Source organism: Polypterus senegalus, chromosome 4, assembly GCF_016835505.1.
Source record: "Polypterus senegalus isolate Bchr_013 chromosome 4, ASM1683550v1, whole genome shotgun sequence".
Taxonomy (NCBI): domain Eukaryota; kingdom Metazoa; phylum Chordata; class Cladistia; order Polypteriformes; family Polypteridae; genus Polypterus; species Polypterus senegalus.
In genome coordinates, this window is record NC_053157.1 from 71643879 (window position 1) to 71661303 (window position 17425).

The 17425-nt window shown below is 35.5% G+C and overlaps 1 protein-coding gene across 1 annotated transcript; it reads right to left on the reverse strand.

Annotated features, from left to right (window-relative positions):
- Window positions 1-5978: 5978 nt before the first annotated feature.
- On the reverse strand, window positions 5979-17175 carry LOC120527442 (dentin sialophosphoprotein-like). The gene is made up of 8 exons (XM_039750853.1): window positions 16979-17175; window positions 15379-15465; window positions 14164-14214; window positions 12317-12391; window positions 10848-10895; window positions 9371-9442; window positions 8759-9079; window positions 5979-6383 (listed from the first exon to the last, which is right to left on the reverse strand). The coding sequence occupies exons 2-8, from the start codon at window positions 15430-15432 to the stop codon at window positions 6177-6179; spliced, it is 828 nt and encodes a 275-aa protein (XP_039606787.1). The 5' UTR covers window positions 15433-15465; window positions 16979-17175; the 3' UTR covers window positions 5979-6176.
- Window positions 17176-17425: the final 250 nt, after the last annotated feature.

Consider the following 17425-nt stretch of genomic DNA (forward strand, 5'->3'; position numbering starts at 1 on the left):
ATAGAATGATAGAACTGGATTGTCATGTATTATCATGTAAAAGATGAACTATACTGTAATTCCAAAATTCCAATCTTTAATTTCATTCATAGTACAGAAACATCTTGAAATGCTACAATCCATATACTTTTAGGTTTAAGATATATATATCTTATATATATATAAATATAAAGTATGCATAAATTCTATCTTTTTCTATTAAGAGATATTATAGAAAAACACAATATTAACTTTCCAATATATGTTTTTCACACAACTATATTTATCAATAAAACTGAATGATACTTCCACATTTTGTAAGACCAAAGCAGTGGTGCTTACACTTTTTAAATGTGAAGACTCAGATAAGGAAATTGGGATGATACCGGAACCCAAAAAGAGGATTACTGTCCTAATGACTGCAGAACCATACTTAATCAACTCACAATAGCCATATAATGAAAACAGTAAAATTTTGTTTTCATTCAATTATATATTTCTTACATGAATATTACTAAAAGGGAAAGGCTGAAAGCAAACATTAAATAAACACAATAAACTGTCCTTTATTATAATGATCGAATACAGCTTAGATCTCTCCTCTGCCTTTGACACACTTATCTACCAGATATTCCCCACCACCTTCTCTGACTTTGGCATCAATGAGGGTGTCCTTAGGTGGTTTGAGCTATATGAACTGGTGAGGAGTAATGTCAAAGGTAAAACATGCAAGCTAAAGGGTGATCCAAGGATCAATGCTGAGCTGTCTCCTTTTCTGTGTTTACACCACCTTACTGTTCCCCTATCTTTATGTCCCATGGTTTTTCATATCAGTACTAAGATGTCCGTCAAGCATAAGGCTGCTGTGTGTTGGTCTTACAGATTCACTCCAAAATTACATCAGCAAGATCAGACTGTATCTGACAGAGTATGCAACACAACTGCTGGAACAGGCTTTGGTTACTTGTCACACCTGGACTACTGTAACTCCCTGCTGGCAGGATCGCTGGCATGTGTCCCCCTCACATAAGGAAATTACTTTCTTGAAATAGGCTATGGTTCTACAATAAATCCATGAAAATGAAAGAATGAATATTTGATATTAATGTAAACTTTATTTGTCATATTTGGTTATTATTTCAGTTGTGCAGTCTACAGCTTACAAATATTTATGAAATGTAAGTAGTTTTGTAATATATTGTACTACATATAGAAAAACTAATGTATTCTTTTGTATAAGGTAAATTTGGCTATTATAATGTGTAAATTGTTTACAGTTAATTCTAAACATAGCAAAGATCATAACTGTAAGTAAAAGTATGACCATATAACTCTTAATTCTTAAATGTCTGTATTGGCTTCACATTAATTTTAAAATTGTCTTATATGTATTACGTTTTTAACGACTTTTCTTCTCCGTTACTTATGCACTTAATAATGTCTAGACAATATGTTAAGGTTACATGGTGCTGATCCTTTTAAAATTCCAAGAATAAATAAGACTACTGTAGGAAACAGAGTTTAAGGACTGTGCCTATGTATCAACATTTTCAATCCTTCACCTCAATTTAACTTGCAGTTTGTTTTCTTATTTTTGTGAATCCGACAGGTGGAAGGCCATAAACACATGTTGCTAACTTTAGGAAGTTAATAAGTACATTTGTAAGTCAAATTAACATTTAGAGATATCTAAAACTCGTTATCGGAGAAATTCTGAAATAAGTTCCTAAACATTTTGAGATATCTAACATTTCATACATTTCAAGAATAACTCTGCAGGGATTTTGAGATATTTTGAATGGCATTTTAGCTACAGTATATCTAAATGAGCAAGAAATTGTTTTTAAGATATCTTGAAATTAATTTGGGTTATATGAAAATAGGCAGAAAGCTAAGTTAAGATATCATGAAATATATACTAAGATATCTTAAAATGAATGTCAGACATCTTAAACTGCATATTTTATTTTAAGACATCTGAATCCTGTTTTAAGATATTTCAAAATATATTTCTTTATATTGTCATGTATGTGTGCCAGAGGATGGCTTTCCAGTCTCACCTAAGGTATGTGGGATAAGAGGGTCGCTGTCACTAATGGTCTTTTCTCTTCACAGCCTCAAGAAACTGTTCCTTGAGGGTGACAACAACAAGCAACATTTATTTATATAGCACATTTACAAGAAAAGAAAACAATAATATTAAATAATAAATAACAACACAACCATGTAAGGTCAGATAGCCAGGAGGACAGAAAAACAAAAAAAAAAAAATTAAACTCCAGTTAGGCTGGAGAAAAAAAATAAAATCTGCAGGGAGTCCAAGGCCAATAGTCCTCCCAGCCCCCACTGGGCATTCTGTCTAACACAGAGAGAAAGAGAGAGAGGTTAGGAGCCTGTGCTGATACAGCGCATTGCCGCACCCACCACATGACAACCCACTTTAGCATCCCAAATTAGTACCCGAGTGCAGCCATACAACGTGTGACTCCTCAGCACCACACTACTTCAGATAGAATGGAACACTGTGAAGTTTTTTACGGTGGCTAGAGTGCCAATCCTGCCAACAACCCCCAAGTTTTTCCTGCAAGTTAGAGGACCTGCTTGCAAGGCTGGATGCAGGTTAACATTATACCCAGGATGAAGCAATTACAGGTTAATGGCCATGCTCAGGGCTCCAACGGAGTGGAATCACTTCTAGCGTTTATGGGATTTAATTATTCGTTATTCAAATCTCATAGATTTTGTTATTCACATGATGGGATTGATGGAGTTGGTCTCATAGACAAATGAGACACCCGCCTTCATTCCATCATCACAGGGGGGCTGCATGGTGCTTTGATGAGGTGGTGGTGGCACAGATCGCCACCACAGAAGAACCATTAAAGACAGCAGAGAAAAGTGGAGATGAGTAAAGATATAGCAAATCCCTGAAGAATATGATAATTCTTTGTTCATATATTGTATTGGGAATACATTAAAGCCATATTAAAATAATGAGTTTTGCAGTTTTTTAAAATGTTCCACAGAGTAAGCTTGGTGAATTTCTATAGGTAAAGTATTCCATATTGTAGGTGCATAACAGCAAAAGGCTACCTCACCACTTCTTTTAAGTTTGATTCTAGTAATAATAAGCAGGCCACAATTCGAGGATCTGAGATTACGACTTGAAGTGTAGGAAAACAGGCATTCCAAAATAAAGGACAGAGCAAGATAATTTAAGACTTTATAAGACTATTTTAAAGTCAATTCTGAATGACACAGGCAACCAATGTAACAAGGCTAAAACTGATGAGATGTACTAAGATTTTTGTTTTTCTGTTTAAGATTCTGACTGCTGCATTCTGCACTAATTGCAACCAATTAATTTCTTTCTTAGTTAGTCCTGTAAGGAGGGGATTACAATAATCTAATCAAATAAAAACTAAAGTATTACCTAACTTTTCAGTGTCTTGGAAAGTTATTAGAGGTGTAAGTTTTCATAAATTCCTTAAATGAAAGAAAACAGTCTTGGTAATGGGTTATTTAAAGTTTAGATTGAGAGTCGATGATTACCCCTAAATTCTTTACTTCCAATCTAATTTTTAAACATAAGGGATCAAGTTTATTTCCAATATTCTCTCTGTTTCCATTTGCCAATCAGTAAAATTTCTGTTTTATCCTTATATGTCTGAGAAAGTTACTACTTATCCAATCGGAAACGTTGCTAAGACATTGGATCAGAGAGCCAAGAGCATCAGGATCATTAGGTGCTAACGATAAATAAAGCCAAGGAGAGAAGCCAAGGGAGCCCCGTCCCTTCCAATCCACCCAGTATAAAAGGGAGACACTCACAGAAGGTGGCTTCTCATTTTGGACCTGAGTTCTCTAGAGAGAAAGAGAGAGATTAAGTTGAACAAACAACTATAACAGGGGAACTGTCCCCTTGATACAGGTCCATGTGTGTTTTGTTTAAATGTTTTATTTTTGTTGGAATTAAACATGGTTCCTACTGGTTGGCACACTTTATTTACCCTGCATGCATTTTAATTGATCTTATCAAAGGTACTAAAGATGATGTTTATTTGCCTAACAACATAGTCCTGTATTTAAAAACAACATGGCCATAATAACATTGTGGTCATTGCGAAAACTATTGCAATAAATCCACAATAAATTATAGCAACACAAACAGTATATCTAAGTGTTTAACTTAACACATTATATGTACATTATTCTCTAGTTATTCAGTATTTATATTGACATTGCTCTTAGGGAAGTGGAGCTCACATGAGACATCTTTGATCTCAGACCCTGTTTTACCCAGGAGTACAAAAGAAGCCAGCTGGAGAATATCATGCTGGGTTATTTATAAGGCTCTGGGAGAGAAATTACAAGTCAGTTTTTAATCTAGCAGTCAAAGCAACATGACTCAGTCCTAACATGCCTATTCAATAGTTTATCATAATATTCTCTTTTTTGTGCTTTCTTAATACCTCTGTTCTTTGTCACCACTGCTATTTTGATCAGGTTACTTCATTACCTTGGCACAGAACCTTAAAATAAATACAACTTTAATATCACTGCTTCTAATAGCAATGTGCAGTCCAGTTCTGTGGCATCTCATAACACCTATATAGACACCAGAAATGTGGAGAACAATGAGGCCACTGCAGAAAATAAGATGCAGCAAACAACACCAAACCTACATGAATGATCTTTTATTTTATGTTGTGCAAATTTGCAAAACCAAAATGCTCAGTTACACCATCTTTTTGCCATAAAGTGGCATGCTTCTTTTAAAAATGTTAACTGTTTATCAACTGCACCATTAGAAGAAAGTTGATTTCGTTGAAGATGTCATGTTGCACTCATTAGTTAGTTTCATTGAAACACATTAATGAACAAAAAAGAAAGGTGAAGTTGACCTGAAATGACATTTGAAATTTGTTTTGTACTTCAGTGCCTGCACCCGATGTTTCAGTATATTTTCATGTCTAGTAGAGTATTGAGGTGAAATGAGTTGACACCCTGGGGCCTCTGGGGGTCTTAATCTGACCCTGGCCATTCAAGTGAACAAATAGGAGTAAAGGAACTGCTTGGGAAAGACCAAAAGGATATTAGAGTTTTTGGTTTTATTTTTGTTTTTTTGTACTTTGAGTTCTGCTTTTTGTGTATTCTTCTTAATAGATATTTTTTTGTAACTATCAGGATATCTTTGAATCTTGTGTCTCTTTTTTTGTTATTTCTGGTTGTGCAGGGCTGCTCCAAGGACTCCTTCCTTTAATACTATACTTGTAAATAGGTGTAACATTGGAGGCCTTGAACTTAAGCTTGAATAATTTCAAAATACGAGTGGTGTCATTGATGCCTGCCCTGTTGTAAGCCTTACAGGGAACAGAAGAAAGATGTAGAGACTTCTCTGTCATTTTCCTTTTAGTCAGGAAGACAATGATTCTGGAGAACAGCAGTAACTCCTGCATTCTTCAATCTCAGGTCCTGCCTCTTCCAGTTCCAAAGAATTAAAAGATACACCATCTCGGCAACTTTGTTTATGGGTCATCTCAGAGAATATGTTGAAGTCAGCAATGCTGCCGACGTGACACAAACTCTTTATTATTTTCTTAAGGACCTCGCAGCTTGACAGCAATAAAGAGGGTTCTTCCCAATTTTGAATCCCAAACCTTAGATGTCCTTTGTTTTGTCCTTTCATAGTGAATGTGATATAAAACAGTAAAAACATTTTATAATACTTTTGCAGAAATTGATTAGCCACTCACAACTTGGTTTTCAATTTTGGTTTTATTTTGAAGTATGAAAACAACTTTTTGTTTCATTTATGTTATAAATTAAGATAAAAAAGTTATATCCAGAAGGATACAAGTACATATAAAGATTTTTCATTAAAGGCTGTAACAAATTCAAAGTATTTTTATATTCTATAATAAAAATTATTGAATGTCAGAATTACACATTATAAAATTTATCTTTTTTAAAGTAAAACAGGATTATATATACCAGAATGTATTTAATCAGTACTTTATTTCTGTGCCATTCATAAAATATACTTTCTGTTACAGCTCGCTCTTGGGTCCTTTTTATGAATATTTGCAGTTACAGGGCCAAGAGGCATGTGTGCTACAATAGGCATATAAAGACGACATTTTTAAGGGATTATTTAAAAAAATGACCAAAGCCGTCTCATTGTCACCATTGACCTCCTAATACTCTGAACTGCTCTCCTCGTTCTCAAATGTTTGGTTACTACTGTTGTCTTCTGAAGTGCCAGCACCAGCCATTTTCTGTTCACTGCTCTGCTGGCTACTGTTGCTCTGAGCGCTGTTTTCTGAGGAGGCTGAAGCAGAATTTTGTTCCTCGCTGACACTTTGTGAACTGCTGTTGTTTTCTTGGTTGCCTTCTTGTGCGGCCTAAAAAACACAGAAATCACCATTTACTACAGGAGTCTATTGAAAAAAAAAACTTTTACATCAAAAAATGTAATGAAAATTATAACAATTGTATAGAATATATTTTATTGTATGTTTTGTTTGGTACAAATGTAGTTACGCATATGCTGTAGAAATTTATCCTATAATAAGAAATGTCAAAGAACTGAAAACGAAACATCAAAAAGATGCATGTTCATGAAATTAACACCACAAAAGGTAAAGGAAAGACAATGGAATTTTTCATGTATCCATCAGCCCATTTTCTGGACCCTCCTTTTCCAATACAGGTTAATGGAGCACTTATATCCTGAGAGAAACAACATAATTGGGATTTAAGGCACATTCATACACTGACCTACACTCTCCCAGGTAACTACCTCTAGGTAATCTGTATGTATCCATGGAAAGACAATTGAGAAATGAAGATTAGCTACGCCATTTACTTATTATTTACCATGTAAAAGGATTTTGCATTGGCCCTAGAATATCATTTTATAATTTATGTCATAAATAATAAATGATGTTCCCATTCCTTTTTCATTTTAGGGCCATTAGCATTTTCCTTTGATTGTTTATATCTGAGTAAATGTTGTCATTATACAATGAATGTAACCCCTATTACTCAGATAGTCACTGTTTTTACTGCAAAAATTATTGTGTTTTATAGGAATATTTAAATATTGAGGAGTGAACAATGTTAGGACAATTTTATAGGGTTTTTGGGTGTTTCGATTCACTTAGTAGTAGAGGGTGGTTTTGGGTGTTTCGATTCACTTAGTAGTAGAGGGTGTATCTCTCTTTAAATAAGTTTTTATTTTTGGAATTAAGTGTGCCAGAGCATGCTAGTAATTACCTCATCCCCTACCCTACCCCAATTGCTCAAATAGGTTTTTTCAACACAAGAATGTGGGGAATCAGAGTCATTCTGAGCAGTTTTAGCATAATGCATCTACCTTAAACATACAGAATGTAAGTCCATCACTGGATACATTGACATACACCCATTACCTACTCACATGGTCAGACAACTCAACATACATATCCTCGGAATGTGTGCAGAAACTAAAGTTAGACTATCTGTAGATACACAGAGAAGAGATTTATGGAGCAAGGAAGCAATATCATGAATGCACTCATCTATCCATTTTGAACTGATTAACCCCAATTCACTGCCATGAACTGTAATATAAAGGACATAACCTAAAATGTGTAGTCCAGCGTATTGCTATTTAGTAATGTCCCAGAAGCATCAGGCAGAGGGCGGGAATCACTGTGGATAGAATGCCAGTCCATCTCTGTGCCCAACCATTCACAGGCTCAAACATTCACTTAAAGCACATGAAGCCAATTTAACATAATACACACACACACACACACACACACACACACATGTCTTTGGTAAATGGGGGGAAAAACTCAGAAAAGCAGACACTGGGTGAACATGAACATATCCTATAGATAGAAGCACATCATATTCAATGAATTTAAAATTGTATATCAATTTTATATAAACATTTAAATCATATTTATTTCAGCGCAATATTTTCAAAAGTAAATTAATTTTTCAATAGATTAAAGAAGATTAAAGGTTTTACAATGCTGAAAAGGAAAGAACATAAAAGACACAGGGCAGCACGGTGGCGCAGTGGTAGCGCTGCTGCCTCGCAGTTAGGAGACCCAGGTTCGCTTCCCGGGTCCTCCCTGCGTGGAGTTTGCATGTTCTCCCCGTGTCTGCGTGGGTTTCCTCCGGGTACTCCGGTTTCCTCCCACAGTCCAAAGACATGCAGGTTAGGTGGATTGGCGGCTCTAAATTGGCCCTAGTGTGTGTGGGTGTGTTTGTGTGTGTCCTGCGGTGGGTTGGCACCCTGCCCAGGATTAGTTCCTGCCTTGTGCCCTGTGTTGGCTGGGATTGGCTCCAGCAGACCCCCGTGACCCTGTGTTCGGATTCAGCGGGTTGGATAATGGATGGATAAAAGACAGAACATTTCAACTGTATAGCCTTCATCATGAGTTCACACCCGATGAAGGCTACATGGCTAAATTGTTGTGTCTTTTACCTTCTTTCCTTTTCAGCACAAAAATCACCTTTAATCTTGCATTATTTTTTCTTTGCAGATGCATGCTGACACAGCAATACACTAACTCATTTTTTTTTCTGAATTTTCAAATATCTAATTTCCCGAGCAGCACTTTTAAGTATGGAGTGAACTCTTCAGCTCATGAATTTAACGCACCTGAAAAATCTCTAAGCACTTACAATGATTTTTCATACCAGCTGTCTCTGAAATGTGAGAAATAACCAGAGAAATATATAAATATACCTGGAGATTGCATCATAGTCTTCAAAGACATACCTTGATAGGCTCTGCTTTGTTTTGAACAACACTTTTTGTCTTTTTCAGCGTGTCTATGATTCCTTTGACTGACTCTTCAAAATTATCTCCATGTTTATCGATTTGATTCATTTCTTCTTTATGTTGAGTTTTGTACGTCTTTTTGCTTGTCAGTGATCTTGGTACACCTTTGAACAACACATTTTTTTGCTGAATATTGTCACCACGGATTTCAGGAGTGATGATAATGATTGACATTGTGGTGGAATCAATGGGAGACTCAGTGGTTGTTGATGCTGTTGTTACTACTACAGAGGACTCATCGCTATCATCTGAATCACTCTACAACAAAATTAGACATTACAAAGAGACCACAAGTTAAAAAACTGCCTTGTTTACATTTATTGTTTTTAAAAACTATACAACCCTATATTTCTATTTTGCTTAACTTCAGTATGCCATAATAATAAATTTTTATGTGATGGTCTTTTTAATTGGACTCCAACCCCATTTAAAGCACAATCATGTTAAACAAGGAGAGTTGCTACATTCATATAGTTATAGATATGAGCTGCATTTAAAGTGAAGGCTTCTGCTCATAATGAAGTTTCCTGTCATTTATGAAGAACCTACCTCATCACTGTCATCGTCTCCCTCATTGTCATCATCACTGTCTGGCTCTTCATTTGATACAGTTTGACTTTCCTGAAAAACAAAATTAACATTTTTTGCATGCTCAAGCCATGAAGCTAACATTAACTTAAATCAATAGGTGATCTATCTATCTAACCAAACAAACGTGTGCAATTGAACCAATATACTGTATTTATTGAGCTTAGTTTTTTGGAGCCTTGCTTGTCAGTGATCTTGGTACACCTTTGAGCATCACTTTTTTTTGCTGAATATTGTCACCACGGATTTCAGGAGTGATGATCATGATTGACATTGTGGTGGAATCAATGGGAGACTCAGTGGTTGTTGATGCTGTTGTTACTAATACAGAGGACTCATCGCTATCATCTGAATCACTCTACAACAAAGTTAGACATTACAAAGAGACCACAAGTTAAAAAAACTCCCTTGTTTACATTTACTGTTTTTAAAAACTATACAACCCTATATTTCTATTTTGCTTAACTTCAGTATGCCATAATAATATATTTTTATGTGACGGTCTTTTTAATTGGACTCCAACCCCATTTAAAGCACAATCATGTGTGACGGACAGCTGGGTCCCATGCCCGGCCGGGACGCCCCTGCTGCATATGTTCCGGGGGAGCCACCATGTATTTTTTCAACTACTGGGATAGCAAGTAAAAGTAAATATTTTTATTTTGTGAAGATCCTCATTTTTTGTATTTAATTTTAAATACATGCTGTACATTAGGCTGAAAATATAATCAAATAAATATTTTTAGTTGTATCACTATGCCATAAAATTACTTGCAGTGTGCTAACTACTCTGTGGTAATTGGGGCTCCTGTTAACGCTCCATTGTTGGCTGAACACTGAAATCTTTGTGTTATGCAGTGGAATGGAGAAAAAACTTAGCTATGGAGAATGCTATCATATAAGAAGTGAAATGCATCCTCGACTGATACACAATCTGTAAAAAAGTGCCATGCAACTTTCCATTCCTGACAAGCATCATGCAAACCACCCTTTTCACGACACATACAGACGTAGAATCAGCTAATTTTCATTAAGGTGTTAAACAGTGTTCACTTACAGTAGGATCACTGTTGGTAACACAGTATTAGCAATCTCACTCACTTTCTGCTACTTTCTGCTGCTTGGGGCTCCAGTTTATTTATTTATTTTTTTTCTGAAAGCCTCCATTGTCTTTCTCAAATTCTCCCAAGGCTTGTCAAAGGATGCACTTCCATGCTAGACAGGTATCCACCACAGGACAAGCTGTCACAACCTTCCAGGCAGCATGTTACGTTCACACCCTGTCTGTAAAGTGTTGTCTACCAGCTACCTCAATACTTTCCAACAAATCTAGTAAGGGGGACTGAGTAATGGGTCAACATGACATGTTTTGATCATTTATTTTCAGAGACCCACACATTTTTGATTGGGTAAACTGGGAGGGGGACACCTTGCTTACCTGCGACTCAGCTGAGCTTGTACTTTCATCACTTCCCAGATTAGCATTCTGGAATTGAAATGACATAAACAATTAATGCTGTCAAAATTACAATATAAACTGAAAATTGTTACTTTTTCAAGTATAGCAACGCTCAGGCATAGCACCTTTTGTTTAAGGTCATTAATGGATTCGAAGCTTTGGATTAAGAATTCGGTGTAACTCCAGTCTAACCTTACAAACTTAGATTTGAACATTTGTCTTTTGATTGGGATTTCTCTTTCCAGTTTTCACTGATCAAATGTTTAAATTTTAGACATTTCACAGGAGTGATTATGTAAAGCTTCTATTTGATGAAAGTTTATTACTTTAGTAATTTGAGGAAGCTACACAGGGCTAATTACTATAATTCTGTCCAGCCAGCATTTGCAGAAAAAAATCACATCTTACCAAATATACACAATCAGTTTGCATTTATTTTTGTGCATTATTATATAACATGTCTTAAATATGCAAAAACAGATGCAGATTATTTGTACTTCCTACTCCAACCAAATGTGTTCAGTGACAGCACTAAAATGCCACTTTTCCACTAGCAGAAGAATGGAAAAAGCACTAATTTTTTCCATAATGTTTTTTCTGAACATTTTCCAGAACCTATTGAGAAATTTCTTGTCAAATTTAGATGCCGCTCTGAACAGCTTGTAGAGCCTATGATAATATAGGAAAGCCACAGTTAGCCTCCTTTGGACTTGTATTGCTTTGTCACAATACTTAGAACAATCAAGATAAGAACAGGTAATTGGGTCCAACAAAGTTTGCTAGTCCAATCCACTTAGTTCTACCAAAATAACTCCAAGTCTAGTGTTGAAGGTCCTTAATGTTCTATTGTCCACCACACTACTTGGTAACTTATTCCATGTGTCTATAGTTCTCTATGTGAAGAAAAACTTCCTAATGCTTGTGTGAAATTTACCCTTAACAAGTTTCCAACTGTGTCCCTGTGTTTTTGCTGAAATCATAAAATACTTGTCTCAATCCATTGCACTAATTCCCTTCATAACTTTAAGCCCTTTCAGTCATATCTCCTCTTAATTTCCTTTTGCTGAAACTAAAAACTTGCTGTTTATGCAGAACAGAGTAGAAATACTACTAAGTGAATGACAAACTGCAAATGATATTGGTATTCATTTGTGACCTGGAAAACACTGTGCATGCCATTAAATATCAAATAGGCTTGCAGAAGAATCCTATATAGTGTTAAAGACTGTTAAATAAAAAATACATAGATAATCAGCAGAAAAATCATGAAATAAGGATCCTAAAAATCCACCTCATATATTTGACTTAATCATTTAAGTGATACCTACTACAGAGTTATTGGTTCTGATGGAAACAAGCCTAAAATCACACTATCAACCATGTTCTGGTTGCTGGTGATAGTAAGGAAAAGGTATAAATAAATAAAGTATGATATTCAGAAGGAATACCTGTTGAGGTGCAGCTTGTACTTGAGTCTGTTTATTTTGCCCCATAGCGCCATTTGTGTTTATGTTTGGTCTGGCCTGTAAAAGAAAATGTTAAAAACAGGATTAAGTAAAATCAAGCAAAATGTTGTATAGTGTACTGTGTTATACTTCTGACAACAAATAATATTCACAAACACACGTCATCCAAATGATGGTCAGTGATCCTATCCCTACAACATCGATGTGGGCACAAGTCTATCACAGGGTCAACTTTGGAATCACTAGTTAAACTACCGCAGATATCAACCTACACAGCCATGGAGAGAATGTGAAAGCTCTGCATAAACAACGAGGCACAGAATTCAAAACAATGATACTGGATTCATTAAGTAGCAACCCTAATCACTATATGATGATCCGTAATGCTTTTATTATAATTCCAATTTTATTGAGTTTCTTGGAAAGCAAATCAATAAAGTAATATATTTTGTCAGTCACATAATATGTCTATTTTCCATCTCCTAATGCTTATGTTTTAACTTTATGGGATGCACCATCCATTGTTATCCAACCTGTTATATCCTAACTACAGGGTCACGGGCGTCTACTGGAGCCAATCCCAGCCAACACAGGGCACAAGGCAGAAAACAAACCCTGGGCAGGGTGCCAGCCCACCGCAGGGCACACACACCCACACACTAGGGACAATTTAGAATCGCCAATGCACCTAATCTGCATGTCTTTGGACTGTGGGAGGAAACCGGTGCACCCGGAGGAAACCCACGCAGACACGGGAAGAACATGCAAACTCCATGCAGGGAGGACCTGGGAAGCGAACCCGGGTCTCCTAACTGCGAAGCAGCAGCGCTACCCACTGCACCACCGTGCCACCCTTTTTCTGATGTACCTTGAATTTTAATTTTTATACTTTCATGGGCCATATCAGCATTGATAATAGAACTGTTCAGTTTCATAGTAATTGCCAACCACACTAAAACTGGAAATACAGTATGTGTATTGATACACCAGTGCTAAAGCTTTAGAAAATGTAGGGTAATGTAGATGTCAAGCAATCAGATGTTTTTACTATTTCTTGAGACATGACATCAGACACAAAGAGAAGCATTTGACACAGAGCTACAAGTCAAGGGCTAAGTGATCATGCATCTGAAAAAAAGAAAACAAGGTAAAGATTGTTTCTACACTGAAAAAACTGAAGGAAACACAAAGATTTGGCTATCCCATCATCCGGTGTGAAGACAGGAATAACTTATGTTTTTTCCATTAATATATACAAGTAAGTAGGTACAGTATAGAGTGGCACAGTGGTAGCATTGCTACCTTTCTGTAAGGAGACCAGGGTTTGTATCCCTGGCACTCCTTGTGTGGAGATTGCATATTCTCTCTGCGTCCACTGTGAGTTTCCTCCAGATGTTCTAGTTTTCTCCCATGTGTAGGTTAGGTAAATTGATTATGCTAACCTGACTCTAGTGTGTGTATGTGTGTGAGTGTGTGAGTGTGTGTGTGCATTCACTCTGCAAATGGGCTGATGCACCTGCCAGAGATTGTTCCTGCCTTCTGCTTCATGCTTGCTGGGTCTGGCTCTAGTTGCCCTGCAACTCTGTTTTGGATAAGCAGGATTGGAAAATGCAGTGTATATAAATATGACGAAAAATGATGATGGCTTTACAGATGAAATGTTGTGTTTTTTACCCTCTTTCCTTTTCAACACTGAAATAACCTTTAACATTTGCAATATACAGTATGTGTATATATATATATATATATATATATATATATATATATATATATATATATATCCCAAATCCAGACACCACTCAACCTGATTTAAATGGCCATACTGATACCTGGACTTCTTCAGAGCTCTCCTCTGACTCGTTACTATTAGACTGTGATACCTGTAGATTTAAAGGAAAATCATCACATTCTGCCGTATTGCTTTATGTTCCTTAATAATATAAATAGCTGTTATCACATTTTACATTCTGAAGGTATGTTACAACGTTTGTTGCTTTTAAATGTTGGATCTCATTTTTCACTCAGAGCGTTCTCAAGGCCTTAAAAAATTGCTTCCCAAACTCAGTCCTGGGGACCCCTGTGGCTGCAGGTTTTTGTTCCAACCAGATTCCTAATCAGTGACAACACCTGATAACGCTGATCTCATTTAATTAGCTGGTATTATTTTTCTTTTATTCTACATTCAGAAAAGCTCAGCAGCATGATTTTTACATTTATAAGACATTTAGAAATATTTCTGCTTTTGCTATAAATTTAAATGCTTAACTCTCTTTTGTTGATTTCATAATATTTTGTTCTTTCTCTGTGAAGTTTTCCCCCTTCACTGTATCTTATTAATGACAATTAAAAACGAGCAGCACCAAGCCAAGCAACACTGAATAATCAAAAGCTGCAACTACTTTAGCATCAGACCCACTAATTAGTAAATAATGGATGAATTAATCAATTAGAACACCCCGAAAAATAGAATGAAAATCAAGATGAAAATATTGTTAAAAAGAAAAAAAATACATTATTCTCATATAACTGATTGGTACATTTTAATATACATATGTTTTGGTTTTTTTTTTAACCAAACTTAGTTTTCTAAATTCTAGATTGTTCCTAAAGCACAGAACTTAGGAAATAACAGTTCACTTAATTAGCCCAGAAACTGCTTAGAACAAAAACCTGCAGCCACAGTGGGTCCCCAGGACCGAGTTTGGGAAGCACTGCCTTAAAACATTAAAGGGTGGTCCAGATCTAATTATGCAGATCCAGATCGTCTGGATGACTTTGATTTATGCGGGGACGATTCCAGTTCAGCGCAAAGATGATTCTTCATGTCATCAGTTCACATACTTCTCGATGGTCTGGGATTTTTCAGGTGATTTTCTATGTAATAAACTTAATAAGTCATAGCGTAATGAAAATTGCATAATTAAATCTGGACCACCCTATATATTACTATGAATAGTAAGATAAAGTCATGCAATAATCAATCAGATTTAAAGTTAAATTTTTTAAATACAAGCTAACATTATAAGAATTCAAAAGATTCTTACCGGGAGAGTGTATGCTGTTCCCAGCATGAAGATCACTACCAAAGCTAGCTTCATTGTTTTTTTTTTGTTGTTAGTTTAAATTTATACCTATCAAAAAATGAGTTGAGAAAAAAATTTAAATATATATTTTTACTTCTATATCAAAGACAATTTCATCAAAATTTGTTGGAAATGCTATTGTAGAAATAGTCTAAATGTTTATAAGTACTGTAGCTCCCCCAAGATGTGTATATTTGCAGTATGCAGTTAGGCATAGGCTGGCACCCAGTTTAGGTTTGGTACTTCTCTTGTGCCACTACTCCTGCTGTAGGCTCTGTCTCTTTTTAACCCTTGTATTGTAAAAACCGCAGTGAAACCCATCTATGTTACATTTTATAACTAAAACAAACTATACAAACATTTACCAAAGATCAATACAGAGGACACTGCTAACTGAAAAAAAAATATTATTTTTCAAACTATACAATCACTTATGATGGGAAATATTATTTGAGTCAGCTTTTTTTTCCCAATATAGAGTTAAAGGGAATCTACCATCTATACTGGAAACATCAGCAAAGGGCAGGAACCATTGCAAGATGGAATGTCAGTCTATTACTGGGCATATTCATAACTAATCATTAGGGACAATTTAGTCATAGAAAACCCATGTGGACACGAAAGAGAAAATGCACATCACCCAATACAGCCCTTGAATCCTCACACTAACATGAAAAATATCAATTCTAATCCACTCCATACCACTAACAAAAATATTTGAAAAATGAATTTAAACTTAATGCAAACAATGAAGGTTAATGATTTTCATAGGATGACCAAATCAGTAACCATCAATAACAATAATTGAAATTTGACACTCCGTCGGCTACATTTTTTACTTTGTAGCAAAATATACTTTTATATTCTTGCTCCCTTTTCTTATAGTTTCTAGCCTTCTAGTTAAAAATAATCAGAGAACTTTTACATCTATCAGTAGCTTGTATTCTTGTACTTTTGTTTACACAATGGTACTGCTTTTACCCTATCATTTAAAAAAAATGAAAGCCACAAAACCCAGTTTAGCTTCACTACTGAAGTATTACAGACTGCCAGCAGAACGTTTTCTTTTTGAACATGGAAAATGTCAGCCAGACATAGTATTAGTGGTTTCCTCTTGCAACATATCAGCTTTACTTTTATTCATTTACTAAAATTAACCTCAATGTAAATGACACGTGTTGCTAGTTCTTGTCAACATGGTTTTGTAGTTAGAAATTCAGCCAGAAAGGTGACACTTGCTATTGTTTTCTTTCACACACATGAATAACAATTTGTCTTTGTTAGCCTTAGGAAAAAAATGAAGCAATGTAGGCCAGCTGGCATAATAAATCTCCTTAACTATAAAACATAAATAAAACAACGAGGAATGTATGCTTCATTATAGGACAATGCTGAAGATTTCAACCCATATAGACTTCAAAACAAGACAATAATATATTTCTAGAAGTACTAAAATACTTACCTAAATAACCTTTAGAAGTGCCTTTAGAAATGCAAATTTTCATTAGCAACTTTAAGCTCAAAATCTTGACAAATCAAATAAACAACTTGGAAACATTACCTTTTCTTTGTCCTTGATGTCTTGAATTGTTCAAAGATTCTAACTTAAAAAAATGAAAGTAATATAAATTATGTTCCACACATAAAAAAAAAAAACTTGGGATTCTTTCTCTCTGTTGGTGTGCTTCTGCATGTCAGCTTTTAAGCTGTGTCTCAGCCAGAGGCAGCCAATCATCCCAAAAGACTGTGATGTCATGAGGTTTACCACCACTTGCCCACTTCTCCCACTCTTCCTGTCTTCCCTTCAGTAAGTTAAAGCAAACATGTAGCACGTCATTAAAATTTGAAAGGAACATAAAACACAGCAGACACTTCTGTTCCAGTCTTTTAAATGGAAGAGAAAAAAAATCCAGTGGGGAGTGAGGATTTCTCAGATATTTATTTATTTGTAAAATTGGTAATGTTTTATTTACCTTTTTAATAATACTGTAAATATTCTAAGTAGGTA